This window comes from Neofelis nebulosa, chromosome 3 (assembly GCF_028018385.1).
Source record: "Neofelis nebulosa isolate mNeoNeb1 chromosome 3, mNeoNeb1.pri, whole genome shotgun sequence".
In the NCBI taxonomy this organism is placed as follows: Eukaryota; Metazoa; Chordata; class Mammalia; order Carnivora; family Felidae; genus Neofelis; species Neofelis nebulosa.
Window position 1 is genome coordinate 3548427 of NC_080784.1, and position 20814 is coordinate 3569240.

The 20814-nt window shown below is 41.5% G+C and overlaps 1 protein-coding gene across 5 annotated transcripts in view; it reads right to left on the reverse strand.

The window, feature by feature from the left end:
* CSMD1 (CUB and Sushi multiple domains 1) overlaps positions 1–20814 on the reverse strand; it is a 2016488-nt gene that overhangs the window by 143703 nt on the left and 1851971 nt on the right. For 4 of the 5 annotated variants that reach the window (XM_058719852.1, XM_058719850.1, XM_058719854.1 and 1 more), the window contains 5 exons: positions 14843–15020; positions 12596–12741; positions 11722–11802; positions 10604–10717; positions 3081–3269 (listed from right to left, as the gene is read on the reverse strand). In XM_058719852.1, coding sequence (XP_058575835.1) covers positions 3081–3269; positions 10604–10717; positions 11722–11802; positions 12596–12741; positions 14843–15020 — 708 coding nt within the window. The remainder of the gene's footprint in view (positions 1–3080; positions 3270–10603; positions 10718–11721; positions 11803–12595; positions 12742–14842; positions 15021–20814) is intronic. The other variant, XM_058719853.1, reaches the window with a different exon arrangement.

A 20814-nucleotide genomic window follows, 5' to 3' on the forward strand; every position in this document is an offset into this window, starting at 1 on the left:
AACTCAACGCCCCCTCATAGTCTGACATCTCTGGCTCTTCTACATTGCGCGGCCCATTCCCAGGAAGCTCACTACGTACGAGTGGGAGAATGTGGCCCTCGCTGCTAGATGTAGTCCCCATCTCATCAGGTTACATGGTTCACTTTGAGATTTATGCAGCATCTTTATTTTTGCAAAGGGACTGAGAACCTACAACTTCACTTCTTGTGTAACTGCCAATCAGAGCAGTTAAAATTATTAAGAAGAAAAAAAAACCTGTTATGAACTGAATTATGTTACCCCAATGTATATGTTGAAGTCCTACCTGCCAGTACCTCAGAAGGTGACTGTGTTTGGAGATAATGACTTTAAAGAGAGAACTTTAAAGTTCAGGAAGGACACTGGAATGAGCCCTAATCTAATCTTATTGAAGTCCAAAGAGGACATGGGGACACAGACAGGCACGGGACGACCAGGTGAGGACCCAGGGAGAGACAGAGGCTATACGCCAAGAAGAGACGCACAGGAGAAACCAGGAGCACCCCCACCTGGATCCCAGACCTCTCACCTCCAGGACCAGGAGACAATACATTTCTGCTGCTTAAGCCCCCTATCTGTGGTACTTTGTGATGACAGCCTTAGTCATCAAGTAGAAAAACCTAGCACATTAGAGATGATCAGGGCAGTGTTCAGTGTCACTAGAGCAAAGTCAGATCAGATAAAATGCTCCTTCTCAGTTTCCTGGAAGATGTCCCATAAAAGGATGACTGTATTTTAAAATTAAAGAAGACTGTAATGGGTTTGGGTGCTGGCTTTTTGTTGTTGCAGTTTAAAGGGATAATGCATATTCTAAAATAAAATAACACTAGGAAATTCATGAAATTTTAACATGTCACTTTGAATGACAGAACTCGAGTCAAGTTTCAGGTATTCTTAATCCAACATCTCATTCTTCCTCATTTTCTATCGGTTCTTCCTTCCTAACATGTAACAAGCTTTCTCAAGGAGTCTTCTTTAAAAAGTCACCTCCACAATCAGCACGTGGAGAAGGACACAGAGCCACAAGGGAGAGCAGCAGTTTCCGTCACCAACATGGAAACGATGAAGTGTTTTACCAGTGAACACCCCAATCTTCATGTTGACACCTTTCTCAGTTGAGTTCTACAATGATTAAATCTTTTTATTTATTTCTTTAATTGAGGAATATCCATTATTGGAGCCACAGAAAGTAATATGCTCCTGGGATAATGAAGTTTAAAATCAATATATTCAGCATATTTTTCACAACTCATGAGCCATAAAAGAGCCACTATCTTACAGAAGAAAGAGAGAGGCAAATAGAGATACAGAGAGATGCACTAACTATGACATTCAATGCAACAAAAAGGTCAACACTTAATAAAATCTTCATATAAAACTGTCTCCTTTCATCTTATAGTCAAATGTTTGAGACTAGAACAAACCTAACCACGGTTCTCAGATAATTCTGTTAGCAGCAGCTTTGATATTATCTCTATTATCTACTTTGTGGTAATGGGTGTGCTTCATCCCTATTTTTGGGAGATCAAACTGTAAGCACCTAGGCACAGATACCGGTAATGAGGTTGTTGCTGTGGTTGGAAGCGGAAGAAGCACCGTCAGCTAAATTCCAATCCAACGACAGTGAGACAAGGGAACACGGACACATGTAAGGTAATTATGTCAGGATATTAGTTACATCCAGCAATGGATTGGAATATGTACACAAACACACACAGCCCCTGGAGTGGGGAATATGTGTACACACATGCACACACACACACACACAGCTCCTGGAGTGGGAAATATGTACACACACATGTGCGTGCAGACACACACACACACACACACACACACACACACACAGCTCCTGGGTTGGGGAATATGTACACGTACACACACACACACACACACACACACAGCCCCTGGAGTGGGTGCTCACCTACTCTAGTTTTGTCTCTCATCTAATTGGCCTCAGAATCGAGTTTACCTGGCTCCTTATTGACATCAGTTTTGTACCTGGCTAATAAATTACTTCTTTCCATCCTAAAGACTACAGAAGAAGCCTTCAGCAGTTCCTGTCTATTTTAATATACACCTAGAAAAAAACCTCTGAAAGTGAAAGAAATTGTGCTCCGCGGTCCTCTGTTTCCATGCACATAAGGATGAGTTTAATTTCCAATTAGTAGCTCACCATTTTAGGAATACAGAAGTTGATACTTGTGGTGTCTGTCCATATGAACAACCTGACTGTTAAGATTCATCAAGGAAGTTAAAGGCATAGGGACACACACGGAATCAATTACAGTAATTTTTTTTTATTGAGTTGATTGTTATTTTACTGGACACATGACAAGTCCATCAAAACATGTCAAAGCCCTGTTTTTATGGACAGCCGTATTTGTACCTTGGTCTAATTTTATGGGCTATGATAATACTTCTATGCAAAGAAAAATATTAACATCAGTTCCATTTCAAACTGACAATTCAACCACATACTACTTCTAAGCATGGCCTTGTTCTATTAATAAGTTTATTAGAATTGTGTAAAAACGTATGAGACTAGAGCTGAAAACAGTATTAACATTTGTTAAGTGTATTGTACTATTTTTTTAAAGATGGTACATCTAGAAATATCTGTGAGCCATTAGTTTTATATGTTTTTAGTAAAATAATCATTTAAATAGATTAATGTAACTTTAGCTCTTTTAAATTTCCTAAAATATCTTCTGAATCCATAGAATACTTAGGGAAAAGGAGAGAGTTGCTTGGGGTCATCTACTGTAAATCTCCACGTTAAAGAATTAAATAATGGCTCAAGTTCATTCAGGACATTTTCAGAGTGCATCAGTAGCACATTAATTGCTTAAAAGTTGAAACATTAACAAAAATATTTTCATGTTCCACAATTGATCTCTGAGACCATACAAGTGCAAGAACAATTCATTTTCGTTTGGGGGAGAGATAATTTAACCCAAAGATATACTAAAGTCCTGTGTAACAAAAACATGATAATGGTGTTTTTATTACACTAAGAGAGATTACTGATATAAAAAAGAAAAGAAAGGAAACAAGAAACTTACCATCGAACACCTCCAGTGCATCAAACTGCTTTTCACTTTGAAATGTATCCACAAAGATGGTGATGTTATAGTTTGGTTCCACTTTAATACTCCATGAGCACGTCTGGGAGTTAAAATAGTTGCCTGGGTAACCTGGGCTGAGGATGACTCCAGAAGATTCTGTCCGGACTTCATTTGCTGGGCATTGCGCTAGTGAGAAAAATACCAGTAAAAATTTTCCTTAACAAAATGAAGCCGACATCCATAGGAGAGTTTCTATCCCTATATTTACAAGCCAATGGTGGCAGCGGGGGAGGGGGTGTGGAGCTATCCTACTGAGCTGTGACCAAATTTAATACAAGAGACAAACACAGCAGGAGAAAACCACTGAATAATGAGTAATTATCATTTATAATAATTATACCGACCTATAATTTAAATGAGAATTATATACACGTATGTAATATATACGCCGATATACAAGGTGATTAGATAGAGAGATCAAAGAGATTAAGCCGCTGACACTAGGGCAGCCAACTTTGATAAAGCGGTCGCTTGAAAGAAACCTGGACCCTGAAAGTTTTCTTTTTCTGGAAGCGATGGCGAAGCACACCCTTGGCCCTGTTAACCTGTGTGAGTGAGGTGAGAAGCAGCCACACAGGAGTGGTTAAAACTACCATGTTTCTTTTGCTCTGTGACTGAATTGCCCACACACCTTCAACTGGGGCAGGGATCCTAGGATCCCATGTTTTCCCAACTCACCTTTTCAATGTAGTATCGCAGAAACATTGTGCAATTATCTTCGGTTAACAGAAAATGATACTATTTATTTCTTCCTTTTAATATAATACTTTGATATAATTTAATACTTTTAATTTCATTTAGAATAGTAAATTTTAGGGGCACCTGGGTGAGTCATTCAGTTAAGTGGCTGACTTCGGCTCAGGTCACCATCTCACCGGTTGGTGAGTTCGAGCTCCGCGACGGGCTCTTTGCTAGCCTGGAGCCGCTTCGGAGTCTGTGCCTCCCTCTCTCTCTGCCCCTCTCCTACCCACTCTCTCTCTCTCTCTCTCAAATATAAACAAACAAACAAACAAAAAAGGAATAGTAAATTTTACACATGTGATTTGACTTCTTGGGACTGTGATAAGAGATGAATGAGAAAGTTCTGGGCTGAAAGCCATACTGGATCTTTGGGTTGTTACAGTGTTGAGTACGAGTAGTGATTTGTAAAGGATGAATTTATCATAATGAATCAGTTATCAATTTATCTTTATGAACGAATCATTAAGATAGTGTGGACACACTGACATACTTTTTCCCCTCCCGCTTTCCTTTTTGCTTTATTCAACTGCTTCCAGAGTCATTAAAATAAAACTGATCTGCACAGGTATGAACACACAGAAGAAAACCATCAGTATCACAATCAGTAATTTATTTCAATGATAATTTCATTATCTTCCAGAAATAGTTTATTTATACAATTATGGAGAAAACAATTTTTCTCTATTGATCATGGTTCAAAAGTAAACAGAGATAATAGCAAAACTACTTATAAAATTTTAAAAAGTTAAATGATCAGCTTTTCCTTCATGAAAAAGAGCTTTTGTTGGAGAAATGTGTCTTATTTTTTGAATTATCTCCTTTTAATTAATCAAATTTATGTTATTAATTCATACATTTCAAAATAAAGACATTTCACAACCTGATGGGCAAATCACATGTAATATGTTTTGATTCCAGTAACTGTCTGATAAAAGGAAACTTTTCCTTTTTTTATCTTTCATTTGTCTTAGTGTTCTTATTCTGTGTATCATAAAATTTATAAATTTTAGGCATAAGATCACCAAAGATGAAACATTTCATAGAACCCTTTTTTAAAGTTTATTTATTTTTGAGAGAGAGAGACAGAGACAGAGAGAGAGAGAGAGAGAGAGAGAGACAGAGAGAGAGAGAAGCCCAAGCAGGCTCCATGCTGTCAGCACAGAACCTGATGCAGGGCTTGAACTCAAGAACGGTGAGATCATGACCTCAGCCAAAATCAAGAGTCGGACGCTTAACCGACTGAGCCACCCAGGTGCCCAAGAACCCTTTTTAATAAATAAGTATTTAGGTAGACTTTTAAGAATATGTTCAGTGTTAATTAATGGTAAGTTATATAAAAAAATAATTCAAACCAAAACACTCAGCCTAAAGCAATTTAATTTAAAAAGTAATTTCTTCTGTGATAGTGGTAAGATCACCCCGTAAAATCTATTATGCCCTTTCAAAAATGAACACATTGGCATTTTTTAAAAGAACACATTAAAAAACCGGACGTATCTGGGTGTGAATGTGCAGGGCTTGGAGGTTCAGAGTCTCCACAGATCACCCTTGACTTTGCAGCGAGAGCCAGGGCTAGAGGCAATTGAAACTACTCTCAAGGGTTATAATCAGTGAACACACGCAAACCCTCTCCTTCAGTCTGAAGCACTACACGGGCAGGTGTTTCAAAGCCTGGAAGGGTTTGACCCCCTGCCTGCCTCTTCCTGAGGAAGGATGCCATTCCAGCACCTTCCCTTCTGTGGTACGACCCGGGAGAAAGGTTTAGGCCAAATCTCCTCTCTCTGATTTTATCCCGCCGCTATGGTCAGTAGGCGACACTGGGCGGCAGATTGTCTAGGAGCAGACAATCCTCCCTAAGTTGCTGACATCCACCTGGTGAAAGGACAGCCCTCCAGGGTTTGAAAGCTGTGAGTGGTGATAAATCAGAAACAGAATCTTTAGCTTAGCTATTTTCATTCCTTTCATTCTCAAATCCTGCTTCTGTTTCTTAGAGAAGTCACAATCAAAGTATAGGTGCAATTATTTGCTTCCTTTGTCTTACAACACTCAACATTTTCTTTTTTCCAGACATACATACTGTTTTAAAATGCACTTGAATATATCTCCCTGGGAGTTAACGTGTTTCTGATTCATTTGTTTCTCTGGCTCTTTCATATGAGCCTCTTCCTTCCTGTCCCTCGCTCTACATCCTTGCTGGGAGTTACACACACCCACAGCGGGGAGTTTGGAGATGGAGGGGCTCTCCCAGGGCCTGGCTGTTCATTTCTAGATCAGCATTCACGCATTACACACATCCCGTGTCTCCACCGTCTCCCCCGGGGATCCCTCCCACCACGGGAAGCATCTGTTTGAGGTTCCCATCAAAGATGCCTCTAAAAGAGCGCGCCTCCCTGAGAAGGTCCCCTGAGCTTTGAGCCAGCCCACCTCGGCGAGAAGCTATTCCTTCAGCTTATTTTTGAAGAAAAAGAAAATGCGAGGCTTAAAACCAAAGCATATTATTGAATGCATCTTGCAGGCCTTCAGCAAAAATAACGCAGTCAAGCATTAGGCTTTGTAAATAATTAAAACTAATTCTTAAAAGCACCCGGAGGTCTCAGAGAATTGTAAACAGAGAGCTCTATAAACAAGTGGGAAAGCTGTGACCCAGAGCCCTGGACAGGCATGTTCTGGTCTCGAGCTTTCCAACAAATGGTCATTATCTCAAGGACGCTGGTTGTCTTTAGCGTTTGTTGAAAATATAGGTTTCTGATTTCTTTGTAATTGAATATTTTAAAAACTACGGATGGATTTGCACTGTCCACAGGCTGAAGCCACCCAATACTGAAGGCCTTTTAAAATGTGGCCCCATGTGTAGTTTCCAGCACACTTAATGCCACTTCCCCAACACATCCTAAGAGCAAAGTGTTCTCCTTTCCTCTTCTTTCCTGGACACCCCACGTCCTCTCTTGTTTCCAGACCTTGGTTATTACTCCTCTTCGGTTTTTGAAGGGGTTCTCTTTCCTTAACGTGACTCTGTTGTAAAACTTATCTGGTCTTTTTCCCAGGTTCCTGGCACAGACCTTCAAAACCCTTGGCACTTCGTGCATGTTGAGCATGTCTTGGTCAGGACGAGCCCCTTTGGATTACACCTGAGTCTAGGCCAATAAGGCGACTTGGGGTGGGTCCCTTGGTAGCCTCAGTATGGGGCTGGTCAGCAGAGAGAGCCAGTGATGAGTGGGCTGAAATTCCTGCCCCCCTCACAGACTTCCAGTAGGACCACGGGCTTGGGGTTCAGAGGAGGGGAGACTGGCCCTATAAAACCTCTTATACCCCAAATCCAGGGCCCAGATGCTCATGTGCTGAGAACTCCTTTCACCCTGCACCCTGTACCTCTTCATCAGACTATTCATCTGTACCCTTTATTACATCCTTTAGAATATAAAGGAAAAACTTGTATTTTTATATTTATTACATCCTTTAGGACATAATTACACCCTAAAGGATACAGAATATAATTCTTTATGATATAAAAAAATATAACTGATGGGGTACCTGGGTGGCTCAGCAGGTTAAGCATCCAACTTCAGCTCAGGTCATGATCTCACGGTTCGTGAGTTCAAGCCCCACGCTGTGCTCTGTGCTGACAACTTGGAACCTGGAGCCTGCTTCGGATTCTGTGTCTCCCTCTCTCTCTGCCCCTCCCCTGCTTGTGCTCTGTATCTCTCTCTCTCTCTCTCAAAAATAAACATAAATACAATTATATATATATATTTTATAAATAAATATATATAATGTATATATGTGTATAATATATATAAATATATATACGTGTGTGCATATATATGTGTATGTATATATATGTATATATATGTATATTTACATGTGTCATATACGTATGTGTATGTATGTGTATACATATATATACATACACATACGTATATGACACATGTAAATAAATGTTTCCCTCAGTTACATGGGCTCTTCTAACACAGGGCAAAACCCAAAAAGGGACCATGAGTACTTCTGGCCTACAGCAGGTCACTAAGAAGCACAAGGGATTACCTGAATTTGTGACTGGCCTCGGGAGTGGGGACAGCCTTGTGGGACTAAGCCCTTACCCTGTGGGGTCTGACCCTGTCTCCAAGTAGAGTATCAGAATTGAGTTCAACTGTAGGACGTTCAGCCAGGGTCTGGGACGAACGGGAGAATTGCCTGGTGGTCTTGGGAAAGATTCCAGATCCTCATGTAGTGTTTTCTAAACGAGGATTGGTATCCAACAGGGTATAATTTATCTGCATAGGATGCTACCTTTCAAGGAACAAGTTGCTCCCACTGTTCGTTCCCAAGGAAGAATCAATCACCCAAAAGGTGGTAATAATTTTCCAAGTGGAACTTCTAAAAGGATGATGACATGTGAAGAAGAAGGACTTGTAACTAACACGATTTTCTATCAATAATTTATTGGGGGATTGCCCACCCCCTCCCCTTGAGCCCAACCAACTGGTAGAAAGTGCTAGAAGGAAGATTATCATTCAGTGATCAAGTATTTGATAAAAGACATCTGAGCCCCTATTTCCTTTATTTATTTACTTATTTTTTTAATAATGAGGATTTAGGGAACAGCAGCTAAGCTAACTCTCAGTCTGTTTTAAACAAATTGACTCCTGAATTGTAAGAGAAGAGAACTACACTGTCATCTGTAGTAATTGCTACAGATTAGGGCGCGAGACCCTCTGGCCCGAGCTGGGAGAACGAGTCTTGTTAGCAGAATTCTCCCCGCAGACGGGTGCGAGAGCCAAGTAATTTAGAGAATGGTGTTCATGTTGTCCTGATTTACTCTGTTCCTGGACTGTCATGAATTAATTTCATTTAAATAAAAAGTAGGTTAATCTTGGAGGTAGCCAACATAATAAAGTAATTTCCCTTATTTTTGAAGTGCGTGTTAAATAAATATTTATGCCTTTCTTCACTAATCAACTAAGACCGTCCTTGCTTAAAGTCATCTCTGTTGAGGAATTTATGGCTCTGTTCGTTGGAATTAAAATGTGCCTTTAAAACACACGATGCACCTCCATTAATTTTTATATAAAATGGGAAAAAAATCCACTGTAGATGGTTTTTGCTGACGTAACATGGTACCGACACAGATTTTTTTCCAAGAAAATAATGACTCAGTCTCCCAACCCAGCACCCCATGCGGCCCAACTTTAAGGGAGGCACCCGTGAAGCAGAGTTTCAGCACCTCCCACAACTGGGTGGGTCCTCTGGGTGTTTACAGGGGTTTGCTCTCTGCCCACACCCACTGGCTCTCCCAGTGACACGATTTGGAAGTAATTTTTCTTTGACTTAATCTGAGGTATCATGGTTATTTAAAGCTACTTCATTCCAGATCTTCCTCAGATGATGGTGAAAATTGTTTTCCTCTCCCCGGGTGACTAGGATTCTACCTGATTCATAAGGAGAATGCAGGAAGTTACTACCACATTCCGCAAGAACCACACCACAGGTGTGAGCCCTTGTAAAATCGATACCAGCGCGGTACAAAGAAAGTTGCTTCTTACACAGCAACTAACATCATGTAACACCTGGAATAATGTAATGTTCTCCGCATCTTTACCGCAATCCCATAAATAAGGCAGACTGACCATCCTCCTGGCACACGATGTCCAAGGGACTAATGGTCCACCCGGGTCACTTGATGGGAGTCCGGACTGGGGCGCTGGTGTTCCCTTCCTAACTTTTGAGTGCTTCATCATCCCTAATGAATGATAGTGCTCAAATTCCTTGAAAGGAGGGAGGTCCCATTCTTTCAATGAATTGAATGTTTACTGTGAGTTTCAAGTCACAAAATAAAAACTATTCTAATTTGGAAAACCCTTCAACTTATTTATATATTTTTTCCAGTGTTTTTTTTCTCCCAATACTACTTGAGAGTGGAGCCTTTCAAATATTTTGAAGTTTGTTTTTTATTTATTTTGGGGGGGGGGGAGGGAATCGCAAGCAGGCTCCGCACTGTCAGCACAGAGCCCGATGTGGTGCTGGATCCCAGAAGCCATGAGATCGCACCCTGACCCCAGATCACGAGTTGGACACCTAACCGAATGAGCCACCCAGGAGCCCCTCAAATATTTTGAAAAGTGATCTAATTATACTGTCTGTTATTGCCTACAGTCTATGTATTTTAAGGACATGTGAATACATGAAACGGGTGCATTTATTGTATGCAACAAACATACATTTCAACATGTGTAAATGTTACACAAAATACAGTAAACACTAGATAATTTTATGCATGCTGACGTATTAGGAGGGAAGTGTGGCGATGCCTGTAGTTAGCCTTGAGATGCATCAAAAGTAGCAGATACATTAATGGATGGATAAAAAGAAAACAGACATGTGACAAAGGATACATGGTAAATATTAATGGTGGACCCTCGGTGATAGCTATTCAGATGCTTATTTTTAACTTATTTCAACATTGCCAAATGTTCGAAAATTTTCTGATGAACTATTGGGAAAGACTTTGTGTTTGACAGGACTTTGATTTGTCTTTTAGAGATAGCTGAAAGAGAAAGGTAATTAGGTATTTCTGTTAGCAGGTAATTTTGATTGCAATGAGATCCTAACTCAGAGATTAAATTCAGAGTCATGCAAAAAGAACCAAAAGCCCAAATGTAGACCTTTCCCAGCAGTATCGTTCTCTGTGGACAAGTACATTGGCTGTGTTGAGCTGTGCGTACCTTCACACGTTGGGGGAGAGCCTTCAAACTGCAGCTGGGAACTGAGCCTGCAGGCCAGCGTGTCAGTCCCTACCAGCGTGTACCCAGGGTGGCACTGGTACTTCACAAAATCCCCTGCAAGAGTCAGCACAACAGACCTGGGGCTTAGCTTTCCGCGACATACAGGGTGTGTGAACGTATTAAAGGAATACATGACCCCTTAGCAAATGACATCAATGAGCAGACCACTTCCGAACCAACACCTGCATTCAGTTTTAGTCTGTTGAATAAAATGGTAGCATTTTCACTTCTTGACGCACAAAAATGCTATCTTAACTGATAGTAATCCTATTTAAAAAAAAAAAAAAGGGAACTAGACGCTTGGAATTTAAGGATGTAGAATAGAAGGGCTTTAATGCATCCAGAGAGGGCTAAACTGTGACCCTGCCCTAATTAGTGCAATGTTCCCATTAACTGAGCCATTATGAGTAACCAGAAATTGGGGCACGTGGTTTGACCAGTGGTCTGAGACATGGTGTGCGAACAGGGTGTTGTATTTGTTACTGAGACAGAGAAATCCTGGGTCATGGTAATTATACCACAAACATATGCCACGGCTGGTTTCCTAATGTGACCTGATGATTATTTAATGAAACAGGCCATTAATATAGAATGATAAAGCAGAATTTCCAAATATGATCATTAAATATATTCACCATTACATTCCAGTGTCTGTGAAAGGTCAATGTTATACTAATCATTATTTTAGCTGCACATGATTAAGTCCTTCTCGTGGATGAACATGCTTTTCTAACCAAACACAAATATCTGTGTAAGCCTGTCTCTGAAAACTTGACTCAAAAGAAAAATACAAACTAGAAAATGCCGGTGGGGGGCGGGGAGGGGGGCAGAATCAGGAGGTGCTCAAAATGAAAAAAGCCAAATTCAAATTCAGAAAACAAACATCACAGAGATGAAGGAAGAAAGCCGTATTTATTCGATTAATAACCTCTATGGATAAGCCCCTAATAATGCTTTAGAATATTTCTGACAAGTACTCGCTCGCTTACTCATCCGAGTTAGGAGTTGGTGTAAAAAGCTGGACTGAGCTGATGGTATCCTAGTGAAGGAAACATTACCTATTTCAAAATCTTCATCCTCAGTAAGCATTTCTGCCTGTGGAACGGCCGGGGGAGGTTGGCATTTCTTGAGCTGAAATGCTAAACGGTTTATGGGGAAAAAAATTAACTGTAATTACATTTGCTGAATAAACAAAAATATTACAAAAAGCATTCCTCTTATGTTGTTTTAATGCTTAGGGACACTGCAATGTCTATATGTTTAAATCATCGCTTTATAAAATTCTCAAGCTTCACATGCGTATGGGATTATTTCGTGCCAAAGAAGATATAATAAAGTCAAAGGGAAAGAAGTGTACAGTTTTAAAAATTATGACATTGAAATAAAATCACTTCACATATACTTGGGATTCTGCCACAGAGATGGTTCACCCATGGCCTGGTGGCGGGTCCATATTTACATTTGATAAGGTCTCCCCCTGCCTCACATCTGAGGACCTCCGTGGACACAGTCCTTACGAGATGTCAGGTGCTGATACGCTGTTTTCCCAATTATTTATTTTCAAAACCATTAGATCTGCTTTTGCCTCATCTGTAATCACATGACGCTTGCTACCTTGATCCCCCCGGAGACAGGGATGAGGAAATCCACAAAGGCACTCAATGTCTTTCAAGGGTCTCCATATCAGTTGCATTTGCAATCCACTTACCTTGGAAGGAATCCAAACTTCCCATAAACCAGACGTGATATAATCAAATACCATTAAGCAAAAGAGGATCACAGGAAACCCTGACATGGAACTCAAGAAAATCCCCTAAGGCTCTCGCTGGGCACAATCAAGGAACTTGAGCTGGAGAGGAGGCCTATGTCAACCCTACCAGCAAAACCAAATGCGATTCTCCACCTGCCTCAACAAGGTGAAAATGCACTGACCGTGAAAATTGAGAACAAAGAAGCCTCCATTTGAAAAGTCGCTGTGGAACTTGAGCAGGACTTGGTTGGTGGAGCTATACGCGGTTTCCAGGGCCGTATTCCCACTGAAAACTCCCAGCTGAGGTGAGTTCTGATCAGGCCCATCCCTAGGGAAGAGAGAGACGTTTGATGGAAAGCTCCTAATTACAGCTGAAACTAAGGATCATTTTCTTCTGACTTTTGGACTCTGTCCTGGCATCAGCGGGCTGGTCTGACCCGGGCTCCGGGTGACGGGACTGCCGCGCACACCTGAAAACTCAGGGCTGACTTCCTTTCCCCCCACAGCTGACCTTTCCAGACCAATCACTGAGACACGTTCACATTCATTCTGGTGGCCGCAATACCACCTATCAGTTGCCTTGCAAATGCCTACATTTGAAAGTCTAAATTCAATGGTGTCTCTTTAATTATGGGTGAAATTTATGGAGATCTTGGAACGGAACTAAAAGATTTTCAAATATTGCTTAAAAAGAAAACTACAGTCCAAGGTGGAGTCCCCTGCCCCATGAGCACACGGCAAGACTGAATGCAGTTTCAACCCCTCCTGGAGTGAAATTTTCCGCCAATCATTCAGAAAGTATCAGCGCCATTGAGGACTCGAGGACTGTCTCCATCCACCCCCACCTCAGGGAAGAGGAGCTAATCTGCATGATAAGACCCCCCCTTCTCCTTAAGGGAAGGTGACCTTGCCTGAAACAATCCTTCCTTTTGCTAATGGCTTCTTGCCCCGCCCTTCTTCCCTTGAAAACCTTCCTTGGGCACACCTAAGTCCCCAAGCATCTCTCTACTTGCCAGATGGGATGCTACTCAATTCATGAATCATTTAATAAAGCCAATTAGATCTTCAAATTTACTCAGTTGAATGGTTATGTTTTTAACAAACCGAATAAAACACCACCACCTTCTGGACACTGTTTAGAAATACCGAGATGTGTAATGTCACAAAGTCGAAGAGACTTTTCAGTCTCTCGTTCCTTAGTGTTCTTTGCAACAGGCACTCTACTTTGTTAAATATGAAGAGCCTTCGCTCCCATCTGCTAAATCTATAGGTTAATCCAGGTGAAATGGCTGATACTATAATGTTTGCCTTGATCAATTTAATATTTCAAGTTCTCAGCTTCCTCCTCATTCCCTCAGCCACTGGGTCGGCCGTTATCACCTCCCTGCCAGAGTTATTTCTATAGCCTCAAAAGCCGGCCTCCCCTCTTGCCCTCAGTTAATATATTTCCCACAAAGTGAGGCTGGGCATTCTGCAGTCAAGGTGATTCTCCTTCCTAAGACCTACTGAGTCCTTTTTGCTCTGAGAACTAAGTCTGGAATCCTTCACACGATTTATAAGCTCCCGTATTCTCCGTCCTGCTCACTCGGACTCCCGTAATATCGGTATCTGAGATCTGCCAATAGCCTGAACTCACCCTGTTCCCTGACTTTACAGGCTTTCCAATAAGAAACCCTTAACATTTATGCCGACTTCCCCAACAGGCACACACGCATTCGTGCATGCGTAGCGTGTAGTTACCTGCCATTACTCCAGTTTTCACGGAAGTTCATCCTGGCAGCACATCGTGGATCTTTAACCCTGAGTTAAGCTCACCTCCTCACACCCTGTCCATGCCCCCTCCTTCTCCCACCATAGTGTCACAGAGGACCTGGCAATCTCTGTGTCCCCCATAACCTCTCCCTTCCAAAAGCAAAGGTAGGACAGTCATCCCCATAGACACGCAAAGGTAGCCCAGGGTCACACAGACAACTTACGCCAGGCCACATGGCTCTTTGGAAGAACCAGGACCCAAATCCCCGCCCCCGTTTGCTGGCTCGTAGTATTTCCTACACGTATGGAAGGGCAGCTCTGCAAAGTTCACAAAGGATGGAGGGAGGGCTGCGTGCGATTATGTCTTCGCTATTTCCAGACGCATCAAGTTCTTATCGTGCCATTTCTTATCATACTTAACAACGTAAAATAAAATAAGCTTGGGATATTTTATATTCAGAGTAGCCCTGAATTTATCTACCATGGAGTAAAACTCAAACATGTGACATGACATTTATTCTCTGTATCTCCCGGATTTCATTGCTAAGTTTCCTTTCCCATATCCCCCTAATAATTTCATTTCTTATACGTCAATCTGACATACAAGCACCATGTAGCTGGCTGCAGGAATGGTTTAGCACAATCGCGTATCACTTTATATGAAAGGGCTCTCCTACCAAACAGCAATGTAATCGTTAACAGCTTCAGTCTGCAGCAAGGTGAAGTTGATGTAGACCCCGTGGCCAGGAGGTACAGTGATAAGCCAGAAGCAGTCCTTCAAAATTGGGTACTCATCTGGAAATCCAGGGGAATAAATGGTACCGTTCTGAGATGTTACATTATATCCGCAAGGAGCTGAAAAGGAAGCAGAACAATTAAGGTCCACATAGTCAGCTTTAGAAAGGACACAGTTAAATATTTCTAAGTCTCTAAAGCCCTCCGCCGAAATTTTCCTTCTAAGAAATAATTGTGAAATATTTCTCAGTGACTACTTTGTCAAAGTAATTCCCCTAAAGTCTTAAAACCTTAGATGAATTTTACTTCTGAACTAAGTTATCTAAGTTCCATTTAATAGAGTCTCCAAACACTCAAAATCCCTTCAGGATGAAGTCATTCCCAGATAATTAAAAAGAAAAAAAAAAGCCCATACTCAGTTACCCAGTTATCTTGGGTGACCGAGCTGATAATCCATTGGCTATGTGATACAAGGGATTATGGAGAGATTATGCATAAATACATAATGGAAATTTTTCGTTGTTTTAAGTGAGATTTCTAAAACCTATTTAAACATCCAAGTCTCTTTGCCTAAACAAAAATATTATCAATTCTTGGCAGATCTATACCTGAAGAAATGGGAGAAAATTATGTAAGTCAAAGCATTTTCACATCTCACCAGCTTTCAGGGGTGTAAAGACTCACCATCCCCAATCAGTCCCTGTTTATTTTACTTAACGAACTGGTGTTCCCTGTTGCCATGACAATTATTTTGTCTTATCTACGGAGAAATGAAGTGACTATATATTAGCAGAATAATCTGAACGCATTATTACATTCAGACAGTGGTATAAATACATCAAGTCATAAACCAGTAGACTTTTTAATCAACCAAAATCCAGTAGATGTGGGATGAGTGGCTATTCCTAGCATGAATCTTCTTGGGCTTTCAAAGACTTGTCACCAAAGGTGTAAAATTTAGGTGGAGAAAACAGACCAAACTATGTTTTTAAAAAAAGAGAAAAACAACTTCAATAAACAATTCACAGTGCTGACCGATGACAGACATGCCCTGAGGCAGTATGGGACATCCGGCCTTAATCATGCCCCTGTGTACTTTTTCAGAGGCAGGAGAAAATGTTCCAGGGCACAACAGATGGAATCTGGTCCAAGTTTTGGAAAAAATCCATAGAGGAAGGGGCCTTAGAGAACATTTTGGAAGTTTTATGGCATAATTATTAATAAGTGGGGTTTGGAGTCAGGCAAACCTTGCTTTGTAAACTGAAGCACACGGAAACTTATAATCTGGTGTCCCCAGAAAACTGTCATACGTTCTCTCACCTACAAGCATGATGCCAGTATTCACCCTGCATGAATCTTTCAAACGCTTTTCTCCTACCCTGCTGCCAGGGTGGGCTGATCCCTTTCTTAAGAACTCGACTCTAGTGTTGCTGCCCCCTTAAAGGTGGTTTGGCCTTGGATGGCCATGGTTATTCACTTATTATGCAGCTGCAATTAGCTGTAGTTGTTCTCCACTGTTAGACCATCAGACTATTAGCAGTCAGAAGTCAGGGACTGTGTTCCTTTCTGTCTCCACCCACCACCTGCTTTCCTTGATCCCCACTGCCTAACTCAGATCACGATAAATAAGACAGAAGAAATGACTAATAAATTGAAAATGAATAAGACAATCACCACAAAATATTTTAGGAAGGAACACATGGAAGTCAGTGGGCTGACAAACCTTATGTGGACCTGAGGTTATTGATGTGGTATTGACTTACAATCTATCGTCTCCAAGACTTCCCTTGTGCATTTTGACTTTTCAGATTGAACCTTATAATTGTATAACCACATTATACACAGTAGCACCCTTCCTAACAAAACAAGCAAACAGAAAAGGACTGTGCCACCTCTTAAAGGGCAAAAGAAACAATAGGGTGATTTTTCTGGGTAGGACACATTGCTGGCTTCTGAAGTTCTGGATGTCACTCACTAGCTCTAGGACATTGAGGAAGTCAGGTATCCTTGCCATGACTTGTGGATGATAGTCAAAGAATAAGTCCGCCATTAACTTATTCAATGAGTATTTATTGAGAATCGATTATGTACCAGGAGATGTGAGGTTAGAGCAGGGGACACAGTGGAGAACCACAGAGCGCTGCCTTGTGGAGCTTACTGAACCGTGATGAAGAAAGATACAAAGCAAATGATAAGTATAAAAGCCAACTTATGTAAGTATGATGAGGGAAAGAACAATCACTGCTTGTCACATGAGCTAATAATATTCCATCGATGCATATAAAATTCCACAAGGCAAATCTTGCCCCGTAGTCTAGAGAGAAAAGAGAGTTGACGTTTCCTTTAGCACTCTTCCTGGCCTGTTAGCCCAGAGAAGGCTTGGCCCTCACTACAGTGGTCCCAAAGGCGCATGGAGATCTGCACGATCGGGTGGCCTCTCACTTAAGGCCACAGAGACAGTGGATGTGTGACCTGACTCAGCAAGGCACGGATCCACCCTCTCCCCGAAGGTGAGGTTCAAAGTGGACCCTGAGCTGGAGATCAATCACGAAGCTTCCGTGGGGAGATCTAGACACAGGAGGATCAGTGCACCACAGCCAAGCAGAGGCACCTCCCGGCTCGCCACCGTGTGCCCGGGAGCCTGGTCCCCACAGGACAAGGACGGCACCCAGCTGGCCAGGAGAGAGCGCATCGACATCGGCATCGGCCGCACCGTGCTTCACAATCAGAAGCCACACGCGCGACAGGCTCTTTTCCACTTCACGGACACAAAGAGTAAATAAACACATGTTCATTTATATATTCGTGAGTGTACCTTTAATATCGTGATGCAGTTAGTAATTAGGAATACCTCCCTGCTCCTAGCACAGAGCTCCAGAAATCCTTGGATAAAAGTTACATGACAAAAGAGATAAAGCTCTCCTTCGTTATTCATAGCAAGACCCTTCCAACCACAGCAGCGCTTATGTTAATGAGATGACTTGGAAAGCACCAAAGGAAGGGGTCTGGAGAACTTCCCGATGCGTGAACACTTGGGATGCTGGGAAGATGGCTCAGCTGGAGAGGACAGAACCCTCTGCTCATCTCCCAACACACAATCAAGGACCGTGTTCTTTTTCATCCCCACCCACGACCTGCTCTCATTGATCCCCATAGCCCCCTGCGTCTATTCAATCTGGCTCTTGCCCAGTCACGTCCTGTGTAATAAATCTGGAGTCGCGGAAGTACAACGTTTTCCTGAGGTCTGCGGGTTGCTCTAGCAAATCAGTCCCATAGGAGGAGGGAGTCATGGGGACTTCTGATTTACAGCCCATCAGTGAGAAGGACAGGTGATAACCCGGACATGCGACTGGCATCCAAAGTGGGGGGCAGGGCAGGGGCCACCCCGCGGGGCCAGGGGCTTTCCCCGGGGAGACAGTCAGAACTGGGTACCAACGGAGGCTCTCCAGCAGTGTCACAGCATCACTTGTTGTAGGAAAAAGGCACAGACGGTGGCCAGGAGGGCCAGAGTGAATGTCGAGTGTCACACAGTATGCACACGCAAATCAACAACAGGTTGTGAGAAAGGGCTGCCGTGTGAAGTATGATTAATGAGAGCTCTCCAGTTATCTCTGGATGTATTTCTCCAGAGAAAACTATGTACATAAAGAGCATTAAGGTATCTTCTTTCATCACTCCTAGAGCTAGCATTAGCTACCCTGACCAGGATGGAGGTGACGACTTCTCTGAACGCCTCATTCAATGTGAAATGTAGTCAGTGCCTATATGTGCCTACGTAGCCTTCACCCCACCCTCACTTCCTACCCGACTCCGCTGTAATTTGAGAACGTGAAGCTGTGAGGTGGCTCGGACAACAAGGGATGGGTGTGTCTCGCCAAGTCAAGCTCCCGCGCAGCCAGAAGATATGGAAGATGAGCTGGTGGCCATGGTGGACATCGGCACGGGGAGGTGGAGAGACACTGACCCTTCGTGTTACCTGAGGCCACACTTGGAAAAATCAAGGGGCACTGAGACATCTCTTTATTACGCTTCTTCCCCACAACACATGTACCAAGTGACTTTCTCTGAACTGAGATGGATAGAAAGAGCTTATTAAGTTGTTTCAACCAGAAATTAAAATTTAAAAACCCTAAATATACACTAGGACAGTTATAGATAATTTATGGATGGTTTTCTCTAGGATTATGTCCAGATTTCTGCCTAATGAGAGCATGAAGAAAAAGCTTACGGTACCAAACAACCAATACCTACATTTGGCACGAATATTTATGAATTTTAAACTCTTGACTATTAATGTACCCAGGAACCGAATGCCTAATCTCACAGAATGTGTGCAGCGCCGTAGGTATTTCTGACCTATTTTGTTTTTCTTCACTTTGGTTTCCTTATGATGGTTTTGAGATAGACACGCTGCACTCTATCTTAGGAACTGTTTGATAATGGGAGTATTTAAAATAATATTTATGAATACAAGTTAGTTGTATTCTTTAGAATGTCATTCTTATTCTAAACTATTAGGAGAGATTATTTTCTATATTTATCAATCAACTTGATAAACCTTAATTTTCAAAACTACGTACATAATAACATATTCTTTGGCTACTTGGATTCCACATGTCAGGGTTCTGCAGTTGAATAGGGTTCTGCTCACAAAATCATTCAATCTAGACGTAGTCACTAATACACTGATTGCAACACATTATTATCCTAAAAATTATCTCTGTCCAGATAGTTCCCCATCAACATCCTACTGCACTTTAAGGTGAGGAATATCCTGACGGCGCTTAACTTTAAATATACGTTTTAAATTATTTTTTTTAAGTTTACTTATTTATTTTGAGAGACAGAGAGAGCATACAGGGTAGGAGTAGAGAGAGAGGAGAGGGAGAGAATCCCAAGCAGGCTCTGCACTGTCAGCACAGAGCCCAATGCGGGGCTCGAAAATTGAGATCATGACCTGAGCCGAAATCGAGTCGGGTGCTTAACCGACCGGGCCACCCAGGCACCACGACAGTGCTTAACTCTAAAAATGATCTTAAAATTATATCTATGTAAGTATTTAGGTAAGAGAAGATTAATTAGGTAAACAAAATATCTAAAAATTTTAAACTGTATTTGTAAGTAGAGATGCATATTTGATTATCAAATTAATTTAGTAAATTAATAAACAAGTTTTTTAAGCCATATTTTAACAATCATAATCCATTTTTTAACTGGGACTTCTGTATGATTATGTTACTGGCAAAAATAACATCTTGAATTTCTCAAGTCACTTTGAGACCTTTTTTTTTTCTTTTTTAATAGGTATCATACTTTTATCATACTTTATCTAACATTTAGAATTCTTGAGCCACAAATGTCTGAATTACTCAGTTTTTACTAAAGTTGCCAGAAGTTGTTCATAGTATCTCTGTTCTACCCCGAGAGTCTCCTGAAGTGGACGGGCTGGATCTTAGAAGATGGTTTTCCAGTGTATTTGTCCTATACACCAAGAAGAAGCCTGAACTGAAAAAGCACACTGGATAACCCAAATGCATTTCAGGCTGAGTATGCTGGGCAATCGGACCTTGCCGGTGTCCTTTGTGGGCTTAACCATAGCCTACGGGGACCCCGACAGACCTCTTAACAGCCCACCGTGCTTAGCAAACACTCTTTTTTTCTTATATCTCTTTTTGTAAATACAACCTTTCACACGTAAAAATATCTTTTGTTATAAAATAATATCCTCCGTTTGTTTTGTGTTTTTTTGGAAGTTAATCCAATATGGAGAGGATATTAAACACATGTTGGACGCTGCTTAGAAAATGTAATTTATGATATAATTTTATATGAATCTTATGTTTTATTTTGTCTTATTCTGTGACATTATAGATATGAAGAGAGACACGACGGTAAAGATGCTCGTGCAGTAAAG